Source organism: Cariama cristata, unplaced genomic scaffold (genome assembly GCF_000690535.1).
Source record: "Cariama cristata isolate BGI_N322 unplaced genomic scaffold, ASM69053v1 scaffold7552, whole genome shotgun sequence".
NCBI lineage: Eukaryota > Metazoa > Chordata > Aves > Cariamiformes > Cariamidae > Cariama > Cariama cristata.
Genome location: NW_009605418.1, coordinates 21883 through 49098, shown reverse-complemented (window position 1 = coordinate 49098; position 27216 = coordinate 21883). Strand labels below are relative to the sequence as shown.

Genomic DNA, 27216 nt, shown 5'->3' with positions numbered 1-27216 from the left:
GGATTAGAGTAATGAGAGCACAAAACAAACAAGCACCGAGGGCTGGGCTTTATGAGCTTAATTTAAAACAGGGCCAAGTCCCGGCCTCAGTCCAACCCCCTCTGGCAGCAGAGGACCCACCCGCAGTGGATATTCCCATGGGGAACAGGAGCAGGCAGGCACGCTCAGGGCCACGCGCTCCTACCCCCTGCAGCATGCCAGGGATGAGGCTAACCCACAAGAAGAGGCCTCAGGGAACACAAACCAAGATCCTTACACTGTCTCAGCTGCTTCTTCCCACCCCACATAAGCCTGCCAGTACTCCTCAGAAACAGCCATGCTGGGTCAGGCAGCCTGTGGTGGCAAGGTGCAGCAGGCTGGTTTACCCTGGCACTTGGTGAGCAGAAAGGACCTGAGTCGGCAACAGACTCCAAGTATACATGGACACCAAGGTGCCGGTGTGTGTCCTGTGCAGTGACTACTGTACGTGCACACCTCCCTACCACCGAGCTTCCAAGACAATCTTTGCCTCATGTCTAGCAACCACATTATCCCTTTCAGTGCCATCCTTCCTGCTGGTCGCAGCAGCACCAGGAGGTTTCCTGGCTGGGTCTGCCAGGCACTCTCAACTCAGACTCATTGCAGCCTTGGTCCTGCTCAATGGGATGCAGCAAGGAAAGGAAAGGAGATTTTGCAGAGATGAGCCATTTGTTCCTCTGCTGGAAGGCACCACAGACAATCCTTTCTGTCCATACAGAACAGAGGAAAGTAGGCTTCTGTCAGGGCCCTCCTCCAGTCACTCATCTGTGCTTTGATGACAGCCTGCAAAGCCATAGTTCAGCTCCTTCCCACCTCGGCTCCTCTCCTACAGCCAATGACGTCAGGAACCATCAGCCCTCACCCACCCCTTGGCCACTCTCCTACCTGGGCTGGCAAGAGAAAGTCCCACGTAGCCTCTCCCATAGTCTGTCAGCCAAATCGCTCACTCTCAACCCTGAAGTGAGGTGCTGGGCTCCCTGACACACATCCTGCTGCAACAGCAGAGATGGGAAAAGAACCTTAAGGCAGCAGAGTGTCTACAGAATAGTACTTCTCCAGCCCAGCTTATGAAGGAGCATGCAGAGGCACACATCTCTAGTTCATGCTTTTTCCTGTGCAAAAGCATGAACTAGCCAACTCCACATTGTCATCTCCCTCTGCTCCTGCAAGCCTCTCCCTGCTCAAGGGGATGCAGATCCAGAGCAGGCACTGCAGGTCTCTGCTCACTGACATGAGTCCCTCCAGCTGCTCTGCTCCTCCAACTCCTATTAGATGTCTCCAAGTAGCTCCTTGTACCCGCAGTGCTGTCTGTGGCCACATAAGGGTTGAGATCTGAGCACCAAGGAGAATAGAAGTGGTTGCGTTGTTGAAAGTTCTCCCCAAGGACAACGTGGGGAGGTTGAATCATTAATTAAGTAAGCATGGTGGAAAGTCCCAGCTAAAAGAGATGAGTCATTGGATTGCCAGCCCTGGATTTGCATGGCCAGGGCCCAGGCTCCCTGCTGCATCTTCGAGATGACATCTCTCAGCTTATCATGAATCACGAGAAGGGAACCGTAAAATTCCACATCTGTCAGAGTACGGAGAAACACAAATACTGTGGGTCCAAAAGATGCCAAATAAACAAGAACTGGAGAGAAAAACAGAGAGATGGTGCCTTCCTCATATGGAGCTAAGGGACCACGGGAGTGAGAAATGGATAGACCCTGGCAGCATGGGGCAGGCAGGGCAGCCTGGCAGCAGGGACAAGTGACATGCTCGGAACAGAAGGAATCACTTTTATGGTACTCTCCCACTTGTAAATGAACAACTGAACAAGTTGACAACTTTCCCAAATGTTTTCAGGCAACAGAATTTATGTTGCTTCAGGCTATGGGAGAAGTGTTTTTGCACTCACACTTAGCAGAGCAGCAGCATAGATCCTTATTGGGTCGGCAGGACTTAACAGGTGAGTTTTCTTGTGCTGGCCCAACTGTGTGCTGACTATGCTTATCAGCTGAGTCATGTAGTCCAGCATTACCTAGTTTTCTTTCATTCTTGATGAAAGCATGGAGATTTTTATAAGTTGCATTCTTTTCAGATCTATGTCAGGGAGTCAGATAATTGTATTCTACTTGTGTAGATAATTACAACTCTGACAGTTATGTAATTATGGCCAGATGTGGGAAGGAGAGACAGAGATGAAAGCAGCATCCTTACCTTGGCAGTGGCTCCGGTTCAGCCTCTTGTATCCCTGGGGACACTCCACCTGCCCATTCTCAATCACAGGGTGCGCTGGGAAGAAAGCAAACAGTGTGGGACGTTGGCAGTAGAGCCAGCCACCAGCATCCTACCTTCTCTCTGCCCTCCTTGCAGAGAGGAAAGGGTCCCTAGGTCTGCCTTGGATGGGCCTCTGATGACTCCCAGGGCAGAGGGAAAGGTGGGAGTAGCTACATTTCCCGAGCAGTGTCTTCTGTTGCTTGGCAGGTGCCAATCTGGTGACCCAGAGGTGCTGCCTGTGCTTCATATCCAGCCCAGCTTGGATAGCCAGGTGGCACATGACAAGGGGATCAGAGTGAGAGGAATGACAGAGGTCCTCGACCAGATGCTGAAATAACAGCTCTGGGCTTGTTTATTACATTTTCCTCATTTTTTACTGCATGTGATTTCCTGCCCCCATCACTTTCATCAAAGAAAATTTCAAATTGCTGCTTAAAATAGTTTTGTGGGTTTCAAAATGGGCTATAACCCCCACAATCAAATCTCTCCAAATTTTTTAAAGGCAAGTAAAATGTGTCCGATAAATTTCAAGGAGGTCAAATTTAGGCACCATATTTTGGAGCAAGGCAATCCAGGAGGTAAGGGGTTGGGAAGTGAATAAGCAAGGTGTGGAGTAGGAAGACGGGTGCTTTGCCTAAGGATGGGATTTTCCCAGGGTGGGGTTTCTTTTTAATTTTCTGGACCGTACGCTTGGAAACAAGAAGTGTGTGTAACAGCTAAGTGACTGTCCAGCTGTATTCCCACTACTCAAACTCCTCCTGCCTGGCATCAGTAGCCCACACCCTGGTGTCATATGTGGAAAGCCCTCCATGGCAATAGCCATATCGAGGATCTGGCAGATTCCTAACACATTGCAGCTTTTGAGAACCAGGGACAAATTGAGACCATCCTTGCAGCCAGAGATGGTTGGAAAGAGCCTGTAAAGGTTAACACCACAAACAATGCGCTGGGGACAGAGAACAGGCATGTCCGTAACTCTTTGTCCTGGACACTTTGACCCTGTAATGCAGTTAAAAGCCATTCTAGGACACTTCTTGAAAGGCAAAAGTTAGGGACTAGCCTCCTAGGATAAAGGCGCTTTGGAAATAAAAGACAGGAGAACAAGATGTCCACCAGCCTGTACCAGGAAAAGGAATAGAAAGCTGGGTTTCCCCAGGTATATTCAATGAAGCTACAAGGTTTTCTGGGTGCAGAGAGATCCTCAGTGGCTGGATGAATAAGACAAAAAAACTATTCACTCCCTTCAACAGTTCAGTCATGAATTGTAAGCAGGAGGTGCTTACAAATACCTGGATGTTAGGGGAGAGGGGGTTGCTGGTGATACTGGGCATCACTGGGTACATTTCCAACCTTCTGGGAAGGGAAAAACAACCCCTGGTTCATGGGCTTCAGGCTTGGTGCCCCGGTGAGATTCCAGGTCCTCCCACACCTCAGCCTGTGGGCTCAGGGCTGCCGGCAGGCATTAACTGTGTTTGGAAGCATCTGTCAGCCTCAGCACGATGTGTTAACAGACGCTCAAACAAAGCAGCATCGTTATGTGCGAGCCCTCTGACAGGGAGCCAAGCATGCTGGAGATCAAACAGCGATGACATGTGTCAGAGCCCGGCTCCCTCTCTGAAAAGCCTTTGTGGAGAAACAGATCCTGCAGCATCCCTCTGCCAGATGCTGCTGGGGAGAGGGCAAGGCAGAGAATACCAGTGATGGGGGGTAAGTGTGCAGGTCTCGTGCCACCTTAGGACTCGTATGACTCTGGTCTGCAGAAACCTGCAGCTCATTCATTACTGCAACAAATCACTCGTGAGTCTGTGGACAAATGTCTTAATTTTGCAAAGAAACGCACATTCCCTGGAAAGAATAACTGTAATGTAATGTGAGCAGATCTCTCTGTACCAAGGGGAACCAAGACAGTTTCTGAAGTACTGGATGGAGGCTGCTCTCTTTCTGCCAGGACCTGGCCGCAAGGGAAGACAGCATGTGGCTGCAGGAGGATGTAAGCTATTAACTCTCAGCTTTGTACTTGGTTACCCAAGCAGAGGATCATTTCCTTCCACGAGCTCTGATGTTGCCGAACTACAGCAGAGATGGCCAAAAATCCCTGAAAAACCAGTCTAGGACACCTGAATTTCCTGAAAAGGGGATCAGCATCCACCCCTCTCCCACGCAGCTGGTAGGAGTAGAAGACTGGCTTTGAACGCTATTCCTCTGGAACTCAGCAAAGGGAAAAAGCTGATCTGATGATCAGAGAGGGCAGGAATCTGTCAGCATCCACAGCTGGAGGAGTCCTGGCCCTCTGCATCTATCTGTCTGTCTACACTCTCTCCAGGAAGGGGTTATCCCAGAGCCTGAGGCTGGGGATGGAGCAGCTGAGCTGCATCTGTCAGGCAGAGGGATTTTGGGCTCACTTGCAGGGAGCTCTGGCTCCTGATTCAAGGGTGTGATTTCAGAGCCTCCCCTCCTGGGCACTTCAGCCCCGCAGGCACTGTGCCAAAGCAATCTGCTCACCAGGTACCTGCACTCCAGGACTCCCCCATGGCTCTCATCACTCGCTCCAGCTCTGCTTCACTCCACCACCTGGGTGCTGCTTTCTGCAAGCTCTGCAGGCACCGGGCATCCCCGGTGGGGCTGGGCTCACACAGAGGAGCATACATGCAAAAAGCTCAGAGACCCAGAAAGGAGATGAGCACAAAGCAGCTAGACCCTCACCAGCACCTTTTTCCCCAGCTAGAACAATACTCAAGTAGAGCAGAATAAGAAGGGAAATGAATGCACAGAAATCGGGCAGAGGGATTTTGCATCCTCGCAGGATGATCTTTAAGCAGCTAGGCTATTTTTCCATCACTTGCCAGGAGAAGAGGCTTTACCCAAGGGCCTTGGCTCCCTAAACATTGACTGAAGACAGGATGAAGAAGCTCAGGCTGATGGTGAAGTGGAAAGAAACCACTTCTAGTGGTGGTAGCCACAAGGGCCTGAGCAAGGCAAGGTTTGTGGGGTGAGATAATACATTGCATTAGACCAGCCAATATCACTCTGTTAAAAGGGGAAGAGGCGAGCCTGCGGTCAGATGAGAAGTGAGGAAATGCCTGGCTGCTGAAAGCTAGCCCATTTCTTTCAACTCTTTCCATTTATCATACAAAAGGCATTATCTCTCTGAGAAACCTTGCCTTGCTGAACTCCTTTGCCACTTTCAGGACTCACAGACGTTTCTGGAAACCCTGGATCAGCTCCACAGAAGAATCCTCACCCCGGCTGGACCCCAGGCATCTCCCTGTGCCTGCAGTGGGCACAGAGCTTGCAGTCAGGATGGTGGCTGTGATGCCTCTGCTTGCCCTGGGTTTTTCAGCAGGTGGGAGATGAAAGGAGCCAGAGTGCATGGTCTCGTGGCATCTGGAGCAGTGGGGGTGGTGGAATCAATCAAACCTCAGCCTGGTTTAGTGTGAAGCAGAGAAGATCAGCCTCCACTGCAGAGAGGATCTCAGCTGCTGAACTTGCTGGCAGAAAAGCAGAGCAGCTCAGACGCCACAGTAGCCTCCAGAGAGAAAACATATTGGAGATGCCAGACCAAGAAGTAGGCATAGTGGGTGCTGTGTGGTGATAAGCTGAGGCAGAATGGACATCCAGGCAGAATGGACAAGAGGGAAGGACACAAATCCTTCAGTCCAGGTCTGTCATGACTGCTTTCCTCTCCTCCGGGTGGTCTGTGGTAGGCAGGCTCCAGCAAGACTTTCTCCAACACCCCAACAGAGGTTACAGTAGCAGGGGTGGGAAAGGCATGCACTAGTGCTGATGTGTGATATGAAACTAAGCCCTCTGCTCTACTCATGGTCAATAAAGATCTTCAAGGTGAAAAAGATGCTTGAAAGAAAAAGACTCTAGTAATTACTGTTGGCCTTTGGGGTCATTTCAACAGAGAGAACCTTCTCTGCTCCCACAGTGGTTTCTAGCTGGCACAAGGTACCTCTGTACCTAAAAACACCCACTTTTGAAGCACTGTACTGCAATGTGTCAAGACCATGGTGCTGCACGTGAATGATGGGTAAAACAAGCACCCTGCAGGACAAGGCAGTTTTGAAAATGCTGTGCTTCCCCAGGTTAAGCATTGCTCTCTGTGGTACTGCCACAACCTTGCAAAGGTCTCAGCTTCTTTCCCCACATCCAGCCCTTCTTTACTGTCCCAGACAGACTCCTTGTGGCATATGATGTAGCAGTGGCAGAACCAGCCCCCTCTGTAGCCACCTTCCCATATTTCCAGGGTTTTTTTCCTGTATCCTCCCGAATCTGATCACAACAAGAGCAGACCAGGGGTTGATTTTCAAGGGGCTTCCTGTGGCTGTTTCAATGTCTGCAGGCACAGCGCAGGGGAGCGTGCGGCTTGCGGAGCTGCTCGCCGTTTCTGATGACGACGGCTCCATGGGTGAGCTGCCACCCCTCTCGCAGTGGGAGGTCTGTTTGGGGAGTGCTGCGGACGCCAAGCCAGACATTACAAGATCCAACTTTCCAGTGAAATTCAGACTTTTCTCTAGGACAAAAAACTTGAAAAAACACGGGGAGTGGGAATAAAAACAAAACAACAGCCTTCAAAGACTTGTTTCTTAATGCGTTTAAAACCCATAGGCAGGAGGAGAGAAGGCAGCACAACCAGGGGGTGCGCAGCCCAGCCCACACTCAGGATGACCGCAGCCTGAAACAAGCAACAAGGGGCACTGAAAAACCAGGACCTGGAAGACGCAGGTTTACTGTTGCACCCAGAAAGTGCACAGAAAGTTAGGACTTGTAGCTCCTGGCCAGTGCTGCAGATGGTGTCCATCACCGGTATGGGCTTCTCCTGGAGCGCTGCTGGTTGCAGAGGTGTGTGGTCTCAGGGACAGGAAGGAAGTGGAAGAGGAGGGCTGTGACCTGCTCTGGGCAGAACTCTTTGCTACCAGTTTCCTTTATCTCCACGTGCCTGGGCTTCAGGGAAACCAGTGTCCAAATCACACCCGCCCTGAGATCTGTGTTGAGCAGCAGCTTGGGTCTTGTTGATTTTAGTTTTCACGGACCATCTCTTGACCTTGTTCCAGCATGTTCTTCTCCACATACCCCAAAATAGCATATGGTCTGGCAAGTAAGCAGGAGCAGCTCTGTCCAGCAGTGTCCCTGCTGCTAGCCCCACATCCTGAGCTTGCCATGGGACAGGACATTGCTTCAGCACAGTTTCCTCACCATCACTGCTCAAATACCCTGCCGGTCCTCAAGTTTTGCCCCAGCCATGTCTACGTCTCTACTTCAGCTGCTTCCTCAGCATCAGATTCCCTTTTCCCTCTATCAGTCTTCTCCAAGTTTTATCTTCCAGCTCCCATATGCTCCTACCTCTCTGTTCTAGCCTTTCAGTGTGGGCTCCACGGCCTCCTCCAAGTACTAAAGACCCAGGAGGGTCACTAGATGTCTCCATCTGATTTATCCTATCTTGCAGCACACCACATTTCATCCAGTCATCTTCCACTGGAGCTGAAGGACTGCAGCCGCACGACAGCATGCAGGTGTCCTGCCACTCTCCAGGGCCCTGCCTTCACTTGTCTTTCTTTCGTAGGCTGGGTGACAGCCTTTGCCCCAACAGCTCATGGAGCAAGCCCTCAGCTCTCCCCCTTCTCCCAGGGCTGTCTCAGACATGTCCTGGGGTCCCATCTTCAGCTCTCGCTTATATATGCAACAGCAAACTCCCAGTGACTTTGACTAGTGCCTGCTTGAATACCCATCTCTGTGCCCACTTCTCTGAAGGGGCCTAACACTCTCCCAGCAGCATCAGACAGCCTGAGGACAGCCTAAGGAAACCTCTGAGACTAAGGTAACACCTGCTACAGAGAGTCCTGGCCAGGTTAACCCCACCCCTACCTTAATTCTAAAATCAGCTTTTAACATGGTCTCCTTAGGATGCAGACAAAGCATTCAAGTGCCTTGGCTTTTCTGGTGCTGGGTAAAACACAATAAATAGAGGGGATTGGTCATGGCAGGTTCGCTCGGACAGATGCCTGCCTCTCATTCTTCTTCTTCTCTGATGTCTTTCCGCACACAAACACGTACCAAACATGAAAGCTGCAGTCGACAGAGACATCCGGACGTATCCAGACTCTACTAACAATCAGTGTCTCGGGCAGACAGTCAATCCAAACAAGTTCTCCATTTGTCTAGCTCTTGCCTGGCTGCACTTCTGTACATTTGTAAGTGTTTACACTGAACTAGCTTCTGCCATTTCTGTCTCTGGTTGCTGGAATTAAATTCCCAGCGCTGTCAAGTCTGCTGTGGTGCACGCCTCCCCGGGACACACGAGCGCAAGTAGTTCTCTCTGAAGGCCACAGTGCCAAGAAGAAAGCTGGAAACATCCGCTGGACATGTTATCTCTGTGCATGAGACACCAGGTCATTGAACTACAGCCCAGTGACTTTGAGTGAGCACAACATAGGCCAGCAAGACCAGGAGACAGAAGGAATAGGAGTGTGGGATGTGGTCTACAGGCAGGAATGATGTGGAGTGATACCTTCACACTGGACAAGCATGGACCTGGGAGCCCTGGAAGAGGCGGCACAGGGCAATGAGAGGTCATGGTGCTCGATGGCTCCGTTAGAGCAGTAAGATCACGGAGAAAGGACTGTTTCCCTGGCTCCACTCTGGGGTGAGATCTCTCATATGTGAAGACAGCATGCCAGAGAAAAGCATGTCAGCCACCTGGGCTTCTCACTCCACAACAGCCGGGCTCTCCTAGGCTGTCTCCATTAAGTGTCTGCCTTACAGGTCCCTTCACTTGCACTGTGTGGTCTCCCACATGTGGGGCTGGTTACGGGGCAGTCAGTCAGAGGTAGCCAAAGAAGGAAGATACTTGCACACGATTAAAGCAAATGAAAACGGTCCCTTCAACTAGCCTGAATTCCTGCCAAAATCAACAGGAGCCGTTTGGTCTCCAAGGGGAAACTTTATCACCCAAAGCTGGAGGGACTGAGAATGGGATTTTCTTGTGGCACAGGTAGACGGAAGACTCACAGGGATACATTTTTCATATCCCCATGGAATTAATCTGAAAAAAAGCCAGACAAGCATCTGTCCACTCAGTGAAGACCAGCAGTGACAAACTCCCTTGAGTTTCAGCTGCTGTTGGGACACAGGGTATGTGATAAGCTGTGGAAGTGGGACCTGCTAGCAGCTGGGAAGCATTTCTTCAGTGCGTTTGCTCTGCTGGCTGCCTGACTGCAAGGAGCGCATGGGGGTATTTCGTGCCTGTTTTCATGTGTTGGAAGCCTGAGACACATTTTGAAGCCTGAAGATCAGCGCAAATCACTGCTGCAACTCTGGCCACTGAGTGATACCTAGCATCCTGGCATGGAGAAAGACAAAGGAGATGCAGAGCTTTTGCAGCTAACTGAAGTGTTAAGTGGCCTCCCTGCTTCCTAATGGTGGGATCACAGAGACACAGGGTGAGAAACGGGGAGACTGCTGTGGGATGGGGAGGAGAAAGCCGTGACTGGGGATGCGAAGGTTGGGGACAAAGAGGAGGAGGCTGAGGCCTGTGTGGGGCATTTCCATGTTTGTGCTGAACCTGGAGACCTGGTGGTCATCCCCATACTGCACGTGCCTAAGGCTCCCTTGGGGCTAGCACATGGACAAGGCCAGGCAAGCAGCAGCATGGCCCAGGGCCACAGCAGAGCCATGCAGAGCATCAAGATGACAGCAATCAGAGCTCCCCAGATCTGCGCTGGGTTCCAGGATGCTGACAACTTCGTCTGCGATTGCAAGGAATTTGGCTCCAGCCGGCCCTACCCCTGGCTGAGGCAGAACCGAATTGAGGGAGGACAACGAGACACAAACAGCTCTTGGGAGCGTGCGTGTGAGTGAGCGGGACAGCCTCTGGGCAGAGCTAGAAGGCACCAATGCCACACTTGCTTGCACAAAACCTGCCACCTTGGACACCTCCACTCTCCTCAGGGGTCAAAGTCTCCTGGACCACGGGGTCTGTTTACTTTAGTCTTTCAATCCAGTAAAGGCGTGTGAACGAGCACCCAGGCAGTGATGAAAGCTGGCAGGCAGGCAGGCAGGGGAGAGGGGAGCAGCTCCCTGCCTGCATTGCACTGGACATGTGCACCTTGCCCTGCACCAGACTCGCTCAGCACCGGCGAGCACCCTTCAGCATGGCCTCTCCACCACAACATGGGATGGGGTCACAGCGCGAGGAGCCATGCCTGTCACAGAGCCCCCCCGAGCAAAGAGGATGAGGAATCCCCTTCTCCCGCTGGATCAGTCTGTCCGGCTCCCAAACACAGCAGAAATGGAGTTGGACGCCCATGCCCCTGGAACGGACCCCGGGTGCACTCCTGCCAATTGTTTGATGTAGTGTTATTTCCAGAGCCCCTGCCAAGCCCGTGTCGGGCCCAGAGCAAGCCCGTAACTCTATAGGGCCGAGTCTGCAGCCTCCACCACCAATCTAGGACTGCACCTCCTAAAACCACGGCTGCTCTTTTCCTGTTTCTCCCTCCACGCAGGGCTAGCACGGCAGGAACCACTGGCCGCACAGGAGTTTCACAGGGGCGGTTTAGGGAGAAAGCGCTGGGCCTGGGCCCATCACCCAAACCAGAATGCTGCTCCCTGGTGCACGGGCAGCAGCTGGCATGGCCCTGTGCACCACCTCAGACATGCTGCCCATCCCCAAGGACCCTGGGCAAAGGAGAGCCACACAGCAGGGGACCTGTGGCTCTGCTCCGTGCCTCCGCTCCGTGCCTCCTTGGCTGCATAAGGCAGTCTGACCATTTTTGCTTGCCGAGGGTGCGGACGATCCCTCGTGTCATCCCAGGCGGTGGCAGTACTCACCTGGCCGAGGCGGGCAGGCCAGGCACCGGTCCACACCCCAGAAGAGCCCCACACTGCCGCAGCAGTCCTCCAGCTTGGTCAGCCCTGGCAGGGGGTTGGTGCACTGCAGAGAGAAGACCAGAGGATCAGGCTTCCGTGGGATGGGAGGGGATGCATGCCCATCCATTGCACGGCAGCGGCAGAGCCAGCACAGGGGACGATAGTTTTGGGTCAGAGGCTGGCATGGCCCTCCCGTCACAGCTCCCCACTGGGACATAGTGGGACCAGGGACACAGTTTAAGGCAGTAAGCAGTTGTGCAGACAGAAAAACACAAGACTCCCTCAACTGCACCCCTTGGAGGGGAAGGGGACATCAAACAGAGCAGAAGAACCAGAGATGATATCACCCAGCAAAGCCCTGGGATCAGCCCCGTGCCTGGCTGATTAGCCAGCGAAATGGGTACACCACTCCAGCCCATCGGGGAGCTTGCGGTCAGGCACTTTCCTCTATCTAATGAGTCTCTCTTTCCCACCCCACTCACCCCCCCGGCAAGGCCCTCTGGATTACAGGCTTCCCCATTAGAGCGAAGCCGCGGCGGCCCACAGGCCAGAGCTGGCCCCAGTCCAGGCGTGCGTGGCCGCCTGCCCAGCGCTCGCATACCGATCGGCTCGGCTGTGGCTGAATGGGGAGAGGCAAGTGCTCCCTGCCAGGTTCCTCACCCTCTCCTGGGCACGGCATCACCCCGGCTGAGTGAGGTGTGAGCACAGCAAGGGTACCCCCTGCTGCCCCCCTTGCCTCCTCCAGAGCATCTCCCGCAGCCTCTCTGGGCATCCACAAGCATCTCGGTGCATCATCATCTGCTCCCAGGGTCAGAGAGATGCTGTCTCCCCATGGAGGAGCAGGGCTTTTCCAGCCCCAGGGTCTGACCTCATTTATTTTTGCACTAGGGAATGGCTGAGAACATATCTTGGTAGAAATGGCTTGGATGTGAGCAACTGAAGGATGGGGTGGGAACTGGGAGCAGCCCCCCAGAAAGGGCTGGGGAGCAGTGGGGAGGGGGCTGAGTCCTAGGCTGCCCAGCCAGGGGGGTCTTGTTGAGTGTGAGCTGCTCCGGGGGAGCTCACAGGTGTTCCTGTGGGTGCCAAAAACCTCCAATGCTTTTCCAGTGACGCAAGAGAAACATATGGGGAAAGACAAAATAAGAAATTACAATGACTGCGGGACAGGGGTGAGAAAGCCCCTCACGTGCATTTGCTTCCCAAGCCCTGACCAAGCTGCCCAGGAAGGCTTCGTTCCATGGAAATCAGACTTTCATTTATCGTCTGAGAGGGAAAGGAATTTTCCTATGTTTTATACATTTCCTACAATAATCACAGAGCGTGGCTGTAAATGTTGCTATAAATAGGGCACCCTTTTTAAATGAGACTGTGTGTGAAAGCCATCAAGTCTGGGCTGTGCTGCCCCAGGGCAAGGCAGCCTGGTCAGGGTAAGGCAGTGAGGTCTCCCTGTTGGGCCAAAACAAGGGATTTTCTTCCCAAGTACTAAAGCATTGCTGCCCGTGCCCACGACACCTGGATGATGCCCACACTGATGCTGAACAGCTTCACACATTGAAAGGCCACCCTCCCTGCCCCATAAGCCAATGCATTCATACCCCAGAACAAGAAACGTATCTACACACACTCCAACACTTGACAGGTGACCCCTTACCTGCCCATGGAGAGCCTCCCGAAAGCACCTCCCCAGCAGCCCCGGGGCTCTCTGCTGATGCTGGCCACTCTCTGTGGCAATGCTGTTGCCGTTCCCGTGGGCATAGGTGTACCAGGGTACGGCGGCCACCTGAGGCACCAGGACCGCCTCCACGCTGTTTTCCTCCTCCACCTCTGCGTCTCCCCGCACCCTGGCCACCTGGTGAATCTGCACAGTGGCTTCTGGAGGGTGGTTGACGTGGACATTCACCAGGGAAGGGTTTAGGGAAGCTGGAAGATGAGTTCATACCACAGTTGTGACCATCTGACAACCATTTGGCACTGAAAGACCATCTTATCAACAAAGTCACAAGGGAGGAGAGGTAGACTGACTCCACCAGGAAATCTAGAGGAAGATTGCATCTAAAAGAAAATACTTCTCTGGCCCAAAACCAGGATAAACCTACCAAAAACTTTCCCCAGCAACCTGAGCCCTTCAGAAACTAGGGGAACCACTTTTCCAACAATCTGGCCTGAAAAGGCAAGCATAAGGAGGTAGTGGCCGCCTCAGGCCTGTTAATGAAGATCTGAGGAGTACCCAAGTGGGAGGAAAGCGCGGGGTCTGGAGCCACCGGTGACACTCACCCAGCTGGTTGGACAAGGGCAGGGTGTAGGTAGAGTGCTTCATGGAGCTGCCGGCCGAGGTCTTTGGGGCTCTCCCTCCTTGCTTCTTTTCCAGAGAGGGAGCTGGCAGGTGACAAAACTTCCCCGTGGAGTTGGAGGGGCACCAGCACTCGTCCCGGCCCACACAGCGCCCACCGTTCAGGCAGGGGATCTGGCAGAAGTCTGCAAGGCAAAGAGGGGTCTGCTTAGCAGAGAAACTGAGACACTGCCTCTAGCCCGGGGCGGCTGGGAAAGGCCAGGCAGCTGGGCCTGAGCCAGCACTAGCCCCATGGTGTCCAAAGACCAGGCCCAGCACCGGGCTGGGGTCAGCACTTGCAGCCTGGAGGCAGCCTGGAGTCCTTGCTGAGCATAACCATGTTCCCCAAGCTCTGCTCAGGACTGGAGTCATGAGTTGAAGATGATGAGCCCTCCCTTGGGCTTTGGGGACACAGCCAGCCTGGGGCACCCGTGCCCTGCGAGGCAGCCCCCCAAGGCCAAGGTGGTATTGCTGGCACAGCAGGATCCCTTGGAGTGGGGCAGGAACCATGGCAGCCACATGTGGCCGAGTCAGCACAATTCCTTCTCTTCTGCATCACCCCCTCCCCACTTGGCAGGGCTTTCACTCCCAGCCCAGAAGAGAACTCAGCAGGGACGGGAGAGGTAGAAGGAGAGAATGGGCAGAAAGCCACGTCCTCAGAACCTGTCTCCCGGCCAGCCCTGGCCCTGCCAGCAGCTCAAGCAGGAGAATTGTGGAGTGGGACAAAAGAACCTGGAGCAATTCATCTGCACAGGCTCGGAAAAACATCCACAGATGAAACCATCATGTCTTTTCTGGCCTCATCAGATGCTTGGAGCAACCCAGAGTGTCTCTCAGTCTGAGTGACACTCGGGCAAGGCACGGGACTCCCTGACAGATCATCCTGAGTCATTGCAGCGTGAGATGAGATGCTGCTGCTGCACATCTCTGGGTGGCTTGTCAGGTTCATCCCAGGGGATGAGCTCACACCCTGCTCCAAGTTCATTTGCTCAAGCCCAGCAACTAGTTTTGGGGGGAGACACATCTTTGGACTGGGACCTACGCAGAAATTCTCATGAACCCTGTATCATTTGGTGTCCGCAACAGCCAGACTTTGCACTCTCCCAGTGTTAGAAGAATTTGAGAGTTACAGAGGCTTTCAGAGGATGAGTCCAATCAGGTCCTGTGGGCTGCTCCCACCAACTGGCTCCAAGAGGATGTGCCCAACCCACAGCTGGATATCCCAGTGACCTGATGAGCAATCCCAGCAGCTCTGAAAGGCGAGCAGAGCTTTCAGCAGCCCTGTTTATAAGAACCATTTGCAACCTGCAGCCAGCTTTCCTGGCTGCCACGTGAGTGAAAGGAGAGAACAGGAGGAAATTAGGTGATGAAAGTCAGCCCCAGGACTGGATGCCAACGAAAGCAGTGAGCTGGCTCTAAGAAAGAGGGGGTGGCGAGGCTTGGCTGCAGGCCTAACTCCAACACATGCGTCCCCTCTACCTAGGGTGGGGTGGAAGAGAAGCTGCTTGCCCAGGAAAGACAGCAATGAGGCAAGGTCTGTCTTCCTCCCCCAGAGACAGAGTAGGCCCTGAAGACCCCAGGAGACATCTTCCAAGGCACTGAAAGAGGCCATCTCCTCCCATCCCTACAGCAGACCCAGCCCTCAGTCTGTAGAGGCAGGAAAGGCAGAAGGAGGAGAGTCAGGGACGAGGCAAGAAGGTGGGCTGGGGGCCTCGCGGTGCTCACAGATGCGGAAGCCAGACTTGGGATCATGGTCATGCCCCCCTTGGCTATAGAGAGTGGTGGTGTCTCCTTTCTCGCAGCTGTTGTAGCAGCGCCCGCTCCGGCATGTCTGTTTGCAGATGGTGGGTGTGAAGACAATTTTTATCTTCTTAATCTTCTCTGTCAGGTTGGCCCCTAGGAAAGAAAAGGATAGTGCTAAGTGGAAAGAGCATCTCCAGGCCAGGGGGCCAGTAATTCGCAGCTCAAGCTCCAAAGCATTCCTAGAGCAAGGAGGGGTCTGTGTTCCTCCCCAAGGCAGCGTCTCTCCTTGCCCCTTGCTCACTCCAGCCTGTCCTCTGCTCCAGCATCAGTAAGGGATTGTCAGCACATGAAAAATGGCAAGCAGAATGCTCGACCTGCCCAGTTGGATTGGCATAACTCCCTATGAAGGGACATACATGCACTAACTCCAGTATAAAGGGTGTTTTTCTGCCTTAGACGATATTCCTTTGCCAGCCATGTCAGTAGCCAGGAGACTGGCTGCCCTTAAACCACTGGAAGGCTTCCCCCATGAACAGACACACTGGCATTCATCGAAGAGAGCATCAGGGTTTGAGAAAACCAATGTTTTCCTACAAGCATCCCCTGACTTCCTGCAGTTACCTGTGGTCCCTCCTGGTCCCTCACCATCCTCACATTAGATATGGGGTGAAATCACACTCAGAGCTCTTGGGGGTTTGTGGAAAATGGACAACAGGCAGAACCACTGTGTAACCATGAACCAGCTGGCTTGACTCCAGAGCCCTCCATCCCTGCACACCAAGACCGCCATTTCTGTGGGTGCCCCCCTTGCTGTGCTCAACCCCAACTCTCCCCATTTCAATCCCCACTTTCAGATTACAGCTTCAATCAGGCTCATGGCCCTACTCCTAAGGGCTGAGATGCCACACGGTGCCTCCTTGGGGAATCACAGCTTCAGGGGGAGCCAAGCTGCAGAAGACAACTTGCATCTGTCCTAGCTGGGGAGGTGCTGAGGCTCAGCAACTGCGTGTCCCAGCAGCCTGGCCTCATCCCTGCTCGTGTCAGAAGGCGGCGGGGGGCAGCCAAAGGGAAGAACTAGATGCTGGTTGCACAATCTGATCTTGAGGGCTGCTCAGACAGAGGAGGAAGCTGGGAGACACTGTTCCTACAGACTGAGGCAATCCCCCTTCAGGGCAGCATGCTGGGGTGATGTTCAACACCTCTGGGAGGCATCTGTCACACCCCCCTGGCTCCTCTCCCCCGCCATCAGCATTTTGCTCCCTGATCTGTCCTCCTTCAGTAGGGTCTCTTTCTTTGCCAAGCCCAGCAATGCCCATGCTGACCTTCCCTTTCCATCCCACCCAGCGGCACAGTCCTGGGAGTCCAGGGTTTCTTGGGGATCCCCAGTCACACCATTGCCCTTCCTCACAACACCCCAACAAGAAGCCCCAATAGAGTGATAGCCCCAGAGGCCTTACCCCTTTCTGACAAGGTGTGCTCCCAGGAAACTGCGTGTGGCCCAGAGCTGCTCTGCTCATGCCCATTCCCATTGGGGAGCGCATTAGAGGTGAGTTGGCCATTGCTGGCTGGGTAGCGTCGGACAGTCCGTGACGGCCCTGTTTGCTGGGGGGAGACAGGAGGGCCAATTCTGCTCTGAGTCCTGTGGAAGAGAAAAAAATGAACTGATACTCCTCGTGAGTAACTGCACTGACACACAGTGCCTCTCCACCAGGATACCCTGCAGCAACCTTCACTGCCAAGCTGACTAAGCCACCACCTGGACACAGAGCTCTGCCTACCTGAGCAGGGTCCTACTCCTCACCTGCTTTCAGTCACCACGATGGCACCATTTCACAATAAGGACCCTGCACCATGCCCTGAGCCTGGCAGGACGGCAGGACACAGTACTTACCAGGATATCCTCCCTGTACTGTCACATCCGGCTGCCCCACCACAGGGATGCCCCAGCTGCCTTGAAGAACCTCTGCCTGCCCATCACGCTCAAGGGCTGCTCCTTGCCCCACAACATCCCTCCCCCAGCAAACACAAGCAGCTCCAAATACACTTGTTCTTACGGTGGGAGCTTTCTCAGGACCTGCCTTCCCAGCCCCAAACGAGCACTGAAAAACTAGCAAGGCAGTCAGAAGAGAAGCCAGGCCAAGCAAATAAACAAAATTTGGCCCATGAGAGTCACCAACAAGAGAGAATGACCAAGAACTCAAGCCTGTAAGTGCAGCTACAACTTTCTGCAGTAACTGCATTTATGGCTTTTCGTATTTTCTGGGGACTAAGCATGGAGAAGCCATGCAGCTCACAAGGTCACATTTCTTACACTCTTTTATAAAGCCATGTAGGCCACTAGGCGAAGCTCTTTGCATTAAACCAGCAAAATAGCACATCTTGCTCTACTGCACATGCTCCCCTTCCCTTTTACTGACTGGCAGCACTCCAAGAGGGTGCTCTGTGCTTACCAGCAAATGTCTCCCTCACTCTCACCTGCATCACCTGCAAGGAAAAAAGCTTTAGTACACCAGGGGCTAAAATAGGTTGGCTGCCCATAAGTCCCAGCCTTGGATTCCTCTGCAACCGAACTTAAGCACCAACAGGTCTTCTGCATACCCTATCCGACACCTCCATCTCTGACTGAATGGCTAAGGCAAAGAGGCTAGCTCTGCCCCACTGAAGTGCCCAGAGAGGTCCATCCCATTTTATGGTTTTACCATCTTCTCTGTCACAGTCGGCACAGGGGAGGTGTTACAGTGTCTACAGGGAACACAGATTTCTAAACCCAACAGGACGGGATGATCCAATGAGAGTTGGCTGACAGCAGCTCTGGCTCACTGACATTCCTGGCTTGGATAGCTATGAATAACGGTAAGATGTGGGAAGATGAAAAGGGAGCTAATGCTGTGCTGGTATTCAAACAGGTCAAGTGCGATACACAAGGTAACTGTCAGCCGTCAAGCCCGAAATCAGCCCTGAACAACAGAATGGAAAAGATGACACACAGGTCAATTATTTGGGAACTGAAGGAAAGGAATATAGAAGTGAGGTCAAGTCAATGGGGTCTATGGAGAACCACTCTTGTCAAAGGAGTCCGTTTTCATAATTCAACAGAATTACATGCATGCACACCGACAGGCTGAGAGCCCATGCTATTCCGATAAAAAAATAAACAGGGCAGTACAATGTCAATCAGGCACACGTGAAATGAATAACAAACTGGCTGTGTGACAGAACACAAGAAGCAGTTGTCGCTGGGGAGGGAATTAGATGGGTTCCAGGGTGATCAGTACAAGGCCTGGCACGATTCAAGAATTTCATCTGGAAATAAATATTTTTATTTCAAAATAAACATACAATCGACATTGATAATGTGCGCTGCTGACACAAAAATTTGCAGTGTGGTGTATCGTGATGAGAACAGAGCAATCACACAGAGCAGTTTGGATCACTGTGGAGGGCAAATCCATCCAAGCAATATGGGATTTTAATAGAGGCAAATGCAGAATTACACTTCTAGGAAGAAGGAATCCAGGCAGCAGCTGCAGATAGAAGGAGACGATCGTGGAAAACAGTAATTCTGAAAAAATTTCGGGGGTAATGACAAGCAGTTAAATATGAACTGTCAGTTCAATGCCCTGACATCAGGGCAGTGAAACACTGCAGAAACAGGGAGGTATTTTTGCCTCCCTACACAACCTCATCACAGCAAGGTATATATATGCTAAAATATCGCATCTAGCTCTGATATGAACTATGTCACATCTTCTCAGGGAGGCTGAAAAAATGGAGAGGATACAGGAAAAAACATGGCAAAAATAATTTGAGGGCTTGTGAACATGCCTTTCTGTAAGAAACCTAAACAAACCTCAATCTCTTCAATTTAGCTAAAAGATGAGGTGCTCTGATTACAGGGCACAGGTTTCTCCACAGGAATAAACACCAGGTGTAAAGAGCCTTGTAATCTAACCAAGAAAGGCAAAACATGAAACAACAACATCTGCAAATCAAAGCCAAATGACTTCCTTCTAGAAATCATGCCTACACACAGCAGTATAGCTCTTACCCTTCTGCTAAAAACACCCCAGTAGTGGATTCCCCAACTCCCAACACCATTGCTTCAGGAGAGGAAAGTGTGCTGCTGGGTGACGAGATATCACTGGAACAGTGCAAATATAACTATATAAAGATGTAATCCATGCTGTCCTGGAGGTGATTTTAGATTATCTATTGATGTATTGATCGTTTCTGGCCTTGAGCTGTAGGAATCCAAGAATGAACAGTTTTACCCCAGAAACAGAAGTCCCCGGTCCAGATACTTATTACCTAATTGTTTCTAATGCAGGAAAACCTTGAAAATGAAGGCTGAGCTGCTGGGAGGAAGCATGAACAGGAGTCCTGAGAAGAAGCAGCGCGGGTAACCCCTGCTGCTGGGCAAACACCCGTCTTTGCAGGCTGAAGGTTCATACACTGTTTGGAGTAGAGTCTGGCTACAGGTCATTCAGGGCTGGAGACAGTGCAAGTGGGATTGGCCAAAGAGCGCAGATGGATAAGGAAATTATTACCTGTTGATAAAAATATTTGTTGTTTTGTTAAAAATCAAGACCTAAACCGAGATGAGGACAGCAAACAATGCTTGTTTTTCAATAATCAGCAAGGTTAACCAGAATAATGCAGAGAAGTGAACTTTATTTCAGTCCTACCTCAGTCCTTACCAGCCTCTTTCAGAAGCTCTCCTGAGATTCTGCGGAGTACCATCTACCCCTGACGACCATGGGGGCCAGTCAAGACCTGCCCACACAGTTCTGAGCTAATAATTCAGCTTTGCTGTCAGTGAAGGAACTTCTGGTGCCTGCTACCTACTGCTTTTTTACCTGGTGTGCTACTGCTGGTTTTGTTAGTGACAAAGGGAAAGCCATAGGGAGCCCTAGGGAGGCTAGGTGAGAGCTACCAAGCCCTGGAAGTTCAGGCACATTTGTTCTCTGACCTCTAGTGAAGGACCCCAAGCGTAGTCCTATGGGTGGACATGGCTGGGGTTTCAACGTCTTTTACTGCAATAGATGGAAGCATCCCAAGGAAAAGAAGTGAGAGTTCCCCAGCCCACGAACTCTCACTGTCCTAGTGCTAGTCACTTGAGGGCAACTTCAGGTCTGAGTTCTGAAGAGTCACTGGGTGAAGGAGACCAGTGGCATAAGACAGGGAAACATCAGCTTTTGTGCTTGAAATACGCACATTGTATCTATCCTTGAGGAAGGGAGCATGCTATGTGCAAGCCGGAGGTCTTGGCTGGGTGCTACCCATTGCCTGCCTGAAGGAATTCCACCCCTTGGCTTTAGGGACAACTCCTGTCATTCCCAGGATCATCAGATTTTGTAAAAAAAAAACCAAAACAAAAACATATGAAGGGCTTTAAATAAAATAATCATTAGCATTTCAGTTACAAAGAAAAGTGGATTACTGCAAGGGGCAGTGTGAACTTCACAAAGGAAAAACAGAGGAGGAACATTACCCCATGGCTTGCAACACTTGAGGAAAAGCCATCCTACTGGGATCCTGTTGGTAAAGCATTCCAGTGTGTGTCGCAGCAGGGAGAGGCAGACTTGCTTTGAATTAATTTGTTTATTTGGTTCTATTCTAGGCGGATGAGCTCTGGGATTTGCGGACTGAGTTGAGTAACACCATCCTACCTCAGGCCACAGAAATCAACGGCAAAAGGCATCTTTCCATCTCAGTTTGTCAGCCCCAATCCATCCCCAAGTCACGCCAAGTGGCTGGCTCATGGTCAGGGAATACAAACCAGAGCTTTTCCCCTCCAAACATTCAGAGTCATCCACACTGGGCAGACCAGGACTGCCTGGCTGGAAATGAACCTGAGCTTACCACACCAGTACAGACCTCGCCAGAAGGCATTAGCAACCCTTAACCATTTGGCAGGTCTTAATACATGGCAGGAGCTTGTCCAGTCCAGGGATCTGCATTACCACAAGTTCCCTCGCTAGTGGGGCTGTCCTAGGGGTAAGAGTGAGGATGGAAAACAGATGGGGAGGCTCCAAATCAGTAGAATGGGGAGCTTGTGCTACCACTCTCCATGCCTCCACCTGCTCATGGAAGAGGCACTGAAGAAGCAGAGGAGGTTGACATCTCATGCACTATGTTCCAGGACACTTAAAGTCCCAGGGCTTCACATTCATTCAGTCTTACAGCCTCCCTCAGCATGGTGTTACTCCCTTCCACTTTTCCAGCCAGGCACATGGCCAGCACAGATCTCTGCAAAGAGGCAGTGGTCTCTTCCTTTATAGGCGACCGCCTGCCAAGCAGCTGGTTTCCCTGCTCTTCATCTGTCAGAGCTGCTGACAGCTTTCTCTGTGTCAGGCACAGCCTGTGGGGCAGAAACAGTGTGGAGACTCCTTGGACACCTCTCCTGGGCTGTCCTGGGGCACCTGCCTCTGCAGTGTCCGGCTAACAGCAGCAGTGGTCCAGGGGAAAACATGGGTCAAGGAAGGAAGGTGGAGGGAGCAGTGTTCTCCTTCCAGGAGCATGGATGTGTGTGGTCCTGCTGATCTCTGCCAGGCTGAAAGGTCACTGGCTGAGAGACCTCAGTCACTGGCACATGGAAAGTTTCACTCCTATAGGTACTAGGTGCGAATCAAAATTAAAAGATATTCAGGATGGGAGAGAGCTGTGCAAACAGACTGACCCACATCTGCAACAGTTCAAAACTACCCAAACAAGCACTCGCAGCTCCTTTCTTCCAAGGTGCAGGTCAAGGACATGGACTCCCCATAAGCCCCCAAGGACACATACCAGAAGTCAAGAGAACTGAGGGAGACCTGATCCCTTATATTCTAGTGCTACACATCCCTGCAGGATCCAGATGACACCTGTATGACATCCAGCAAAGGACCTGTACACCTGCCACTGCACCTTTGTGCATAAACGCTTTCTTTTACATAGCTTTTGTTACCAGTTACACTCTGCTTTCTATTTACTCTAGAGATAGCAGTCTAGAGAAGGGACAAAAAAATGTTGCATTCCCCAGATATGATGACTCTCCTGCCCAGTCCCAGATGAACCTGCAAGGTGCCTGTTCCCTGCCCGGAGGAGGTCAGTGGTATCTCTCACCCCACCGAGGACAGCAAGCAGAAGACTGAGCTGGTAGGCCCCCAGCAACCACACAGGTGAAAATGAGGATCACTGTTTCCTGAATCAACCACAGTTTTTTTTAAAAGCCTGCAATTTCAAGACTAGGTACACAGAATCACAATAACCAAGTTTAAATCACCAAGACCACAGGGTTCAGAAAACAATACTGTTTTTCTAACCCACTGTATATAGAAAGTATTTTTCAAATCTCTAATCACTTTTGATGGTCATGGTTCGCTCGGTAAGCAAAAGTCACAGGGAATCCAGGTGGGTATAGAACTGTGGCTTCTCTTAGTGACCTAAGGCCAGGCATCCTCCTTGGGGCTGGAGGCAAAGGTGGCGAACTCTTCAAAGCGCTTCCCTCTCCCCAGCAGCAACACCTCAGTCTTTCCTGGATTTAGCTTCTATCGGCCACTCTTCGTCCAACTGTTGACTTTGGCCAGATCGCTAGCGAGCTGGGAAATGGTGTTTTTTGTATTCGTGTAAAGGAAATGCAGAGCCAAGTGCCACAGGAGTATTACTGGTGTTTCATCCAGCCTGCCTCACCCTCTCCCCAGCCAAAGCCTGACTGACCACAGCAGGGTGGATGGCCCAAGGCACTGTGGAGAGAGTGAATCCTGGACAGTGCGGTCAGTAGGGCGGGGTGCTAACCCCAAACAAGACAAGGGCTAGCCAGATGAGGATTGGAAAGTCACTCTTCCAGCTGGAAACAAATATGTGCCCTGCTGAGCATCAGGGAGACATGATAGAGACCTAAGGAGCAATTCCCAGGAGGGCAACAACAGAGTGGGACAGCACTGGCCAAAACAAAGATAACAATAAGCGGCCCTTAGAGAAGGAACAATCTTCCCAGGGTCCAGAAACCCCCATCTCAGGGCCTGAGCTCAACAAGCTCCATCTCTCCAAATATAACCAGACTGCAGTCTGGGATGCAACTGCTGCCTTCAGCCCCACAGAGAGGCAGCATGCTGCTCGCTGGGCTGGGAGCAGGGTCCCACGGAGGGGAGCCGCTGCAGCCCTGATCAGTCCACCCCAGCTCCTCCAGCCTGTGCCCTGCACTCATGGCTCCAAGGTGAGAGGGCTCAGCCAGGACGGGGACTGAATCATGCTCAGCCCCTGATAACCTGCCAGGACAACAGGCGGGTTCTCCCCTAGTTTTTAAACGCTGAACAATATACTCGGTGTCTCTCTTGTCCGTCCGCCTGTCCCTTTGGCTAGACGCCCTCCCCGCTTGGGGCCACAGGGACCAAAATCAGTGATTCACGTCCCCCTTTGTAATGCTCAGCAGTTGCTGATTTTCCACTAAAGCATCAGAGAAGAATGGGCAGCCTCAACACCAGCGTCTGCGTCTACAGGGGGAGAGAAGCAGCCAGCCTTGGAAAGCAGCAAATTGACCGCAGACCAGAAACTTCCCCTTTCTTGGACTCCGAACAGGTTCCTCAGCAGGCAGACGGGATTCATGGCTCAGTCTGCAGGCCTCAGAGTACTAGAGAGGTATTGCTTAGAGAGCACTCCAGTTTATTATCAATTAGCTCACAAACACGCTGACAAGGAAGACAGCTCTGTTAGGACTTGAGAGGATGGGGGAAACCACACCATACAAGGCACCTGACTTCAAGCCCACCCACATTATGTCTATAAATCCTGGCTCAGTTTATTATTCCCATGAGCAGCAGAGATAGCTCTAAAACCTGCGCACTTCAGGCTTCCCATTGTCCCTCCTGTGGCTGCCTTCAGCCCTGGTATCCCCCATGAGAGCGAGGAAGACACCGACATCCGAAGCCCCCGGCTCCCCAGGGTTTGGTGGAAGGCAAGGGAAGTTCTCCTGCCCAGGAGAAGCAGCCACCAGCCTCCCCCAGGCAGGAGATCTTCCTGGCTGAGCCAAGCAGGACATGTATACCATGAAGGCTACAGGAATGACTATGCAGGTGCCTTCATGCCCAATTCACAGGCACCTGCAGCCAGATCTCATGCCAGATGGGACACCAGACACAGGCACCTGGACTGTCACAGGGACATCAAGGTAAGTGGCAACCCTATTGCTTACCACAACAGATCTCAGCTGCCAAGGTGTCCCCTCACATGTCCACCTGACACCTTGTAGTGCCACAGGCACAGCTCACACACAGTCAGGTCACTGGACAAGCAGGAAGGGAGTCATCCACACCCTCCCTTCCCTGCGAGACCTTGAGAGCTCCTGTGGGCAGAGATGCCACTAACAACACTCTTTGCCTTGGGCACAAAGAGCACTGCCAAAGCGGAGTTGCACGGGCAGGAACATGTGTCAGGCTCCCTGCCCCACAGGCACACTCAATGCTGCTGGCATGTGCCCAGGAGCCACATCAGTCCAGCACCCAGATACCACCTCTATCTCTCACCACGGCTAGCAAGGGGCTGTCACAGAGCCCACAAGGTTCTTGGTTTGGGCTCTCTCCTGTGCCATCTTGCAGTGGTAACTCCAGTTCCCTGCTCCATTTGACATATGCGCCAGTGGCTGGGCGACATTTCTCTGGATCTCTCACTACAAACTGCAGCAACAGATGTACAAGCCTGTAGGGCAGTAAAGTCACCAGGTGTCTGCCCTATGCCACCAAACTCAGTCCCTCCACCACCACCACCCCGGCATCTTCCTTCCTCTGGCCCCTAAAGCTGTGCCAGTGCTGCAGGGCCACCTGAGCTGGCTCCCAGCCCACCGTGTAGTGCATGACAACAAGGAGGGAGAAGGAGATGGCCTGTGAACTCTATTTTTATCTGCTCAGGAGTTGCCAGATACCGCGTAAGTGAACCTCTCTAAGCACACAGACAGCTAGCAGGTTCTTTTTAACCAGTCTCTGGGGGTCTAATTTGCTCCTTAGCCAAAGTGGCTGCTCACATATCTTCGCACAGCTCTCTGCTGACATTAAATGCCCTTCCCTTGCTACACGTGTCACACATGCCACCCGCCATTCTGCATGTGCTCTTCTTTGCTCTTGTGCATTAGGGAGTGAGCAACTGACTCCCTGGAAGAAGTCCAGCTCTCTAAGCATGGGAACAACACCTGCCTGGCTCAGTGAGGCTGTAGAAACATGCCCTGTACAAGGGCATGGCACCAGGCCGTCACCAGGAGCAGATCATGACCCTGGTTGGATCCAACAGACCTTAGTGTTGACCCATAAAATGGTCAGAACCATGATATCCAAATGTCAAGCATGATGAAAAGCTATTTGCAATCTGCCTGTCTCCAGAGCTGACGTGCAGGCCAATGCCTCCCAGAAAAATCAAAATGCAGCCTGTAACCACTCTGAGCTTCAAGTGGAGCCAGCAGAGGAACCAGGCCAGACTACTTGATTACAAATGCCACATCTGGGCCAAATCCTGCACACTCCGTAGACTACAACAGGGATTTAGAGGGAGAGGGAGGCCAGGCGAGCTACCACCGCTCTGGCAGAACCGGGGGGGGTGAGCAGGGAGCGGCAGCCGAGACAGGTGGGTGTGCAGCCCTCCTCTCCCCAGCTCAGCCACACGCTTCTTCGGGCTGAAGCTGTGAGAAAGCTGCTCCAGTTGGCTCCCCCACCTGCATGCATGCTGGTGCTCAGCAGCACAATCAACGGGCACAGCACTGCTGCCAGACACAGTCGCACAGCTGCTCTCACACCTTGGTGAGAAGAGACCGATCCAGAAGTGTCCTAACAGCTGCCATCACATGAAGATCTCCATCAGTGCCACCATCTGACTGCAGACATCACCCATGGCCACACCTTTTGCATCATTTCAAAACTGGTGTAAGATGCTGCCACAGTTGGGGAGCTGGGTTGTGCGCTGTGCAATGTGACCATCCCACAGAGGGTTCAGCCACCACCACCAGCCATGGCAATGCTTCCACTGCCCCTCTCCTCCTCCCTGTGCTCCTCAGTACAGGGAGCAGCAGGGTCCTGCCTGGCAGGGGAAGGACCTGTAGTTAGGGCAGAGGCACGCAAGAGGAGAGGACAACATATCAACTTGCCCTTGTGCCTACAAGCACACTGAGATCTCCAGCCCAAAGGGCCCTCTGTCTCCACAAGACACAACAACTGCATGAGGACCCGGCCCCTATTTAATGAAACCTGCTGCGGAGGCGTCAGTCAGAGAAAAGCTCACTGCCAGCTGCGAGGAGGTCACTCGTCTCCCCCGTACAGCAGGGAGAAAACAAGCACTCTTGAGTTTCATTTCCATCTTGTTGACTAGCAACACTCACCCCCCTTCACCAGGCTGCCAACTTCAAAGTCCTGAAAAAACACTTTAGCCTATTCATCCTCACACCCACATGCACCCCGGGGAGTGGGGGGAGCCAGCTGCCTGCCCTCCACTTTACACAGGACATGGAGAGGGCAAGCGAAGCCTCTCTCATGCCAGACGTGCGAATGGGGTGAAGAGCTTGTGGCTGTACACACAGAGGGCATGAAAGCAACAGGGTGGAGAGGAGATGCATGTAGTCCTCTCATGTGGAGACGGGAAGGCTTTTCATCTACAGCAGGAGGTGCTGGGAAGTCTCCCACTCACCCTGGGAACACTGTGGATCTAAGACATATTTTAAGCTAAAATAATGGTTGAACACCCAGCAGGACGCCCTGGCCTTTGGATCTATTAGCTCGATGTGGTTAGGTCTCCTCACATCTCTCCATCCCCAGCCCTCACCTGCAGCACTCAAGTCATGAGAGCTGTGTTGGGAAGCAACACGCTTTGCTGCCCACTCTCGAAGTCTCAGCCCTGCCAGGGATTGGGGAACAAGCGTCCCGATGTTTTTTATTCTGTACTGTTCTGCGCTGGCTCCATCCCTCCAGTTGCTCACTAGCCAGAAGGCTGGGGACTAGGAGCGCTCCTGGCCACATATGCATGATGCCTGGTGGCAAAGCCAG

At 52.4% G+C, this 27216-nt stretch overlaps 1 protein-coding gene across 1 annotated transcript in view; it reads right to left on the bottom strand.

The window, feature by feature from the left end:
* Positions 1 to 27216, bottom strand: part of LTBP2 (latent transforming growth factor beta binding protein 2) — a gene marked incomplete at both ends in the record, with an annotated part of 60924 nt that overhangs the window by 19187 nt on the left and 14521 nt on the right. Inside the window, 6 exons of the mRNA XM_009695939.1 lie at positions 2218 to 2292; positions 11107 to 11209; positions 12797 to 13065; positions 13420 to 13620; positions 15200 to 15370; positions 16675 to 16856. Of these exons, the coding sequence (XP_009694241.1) occupies positions 2218 to 2292; positions 11107 to 11209; positions 12797 to 13065; positions 13420 to 13620; positions 15200 to 15370; positions 16675 to 16856 (1001 nt within the window). The remainder of the gene's footprint in view (positions 1 to 2217; positions 2293 to 11106; positions 11210 to 12796; positions 13066 to 13419; positions 13621 to 15199; positions 15371 to 16674; positions 16857 to 27216) is intronic.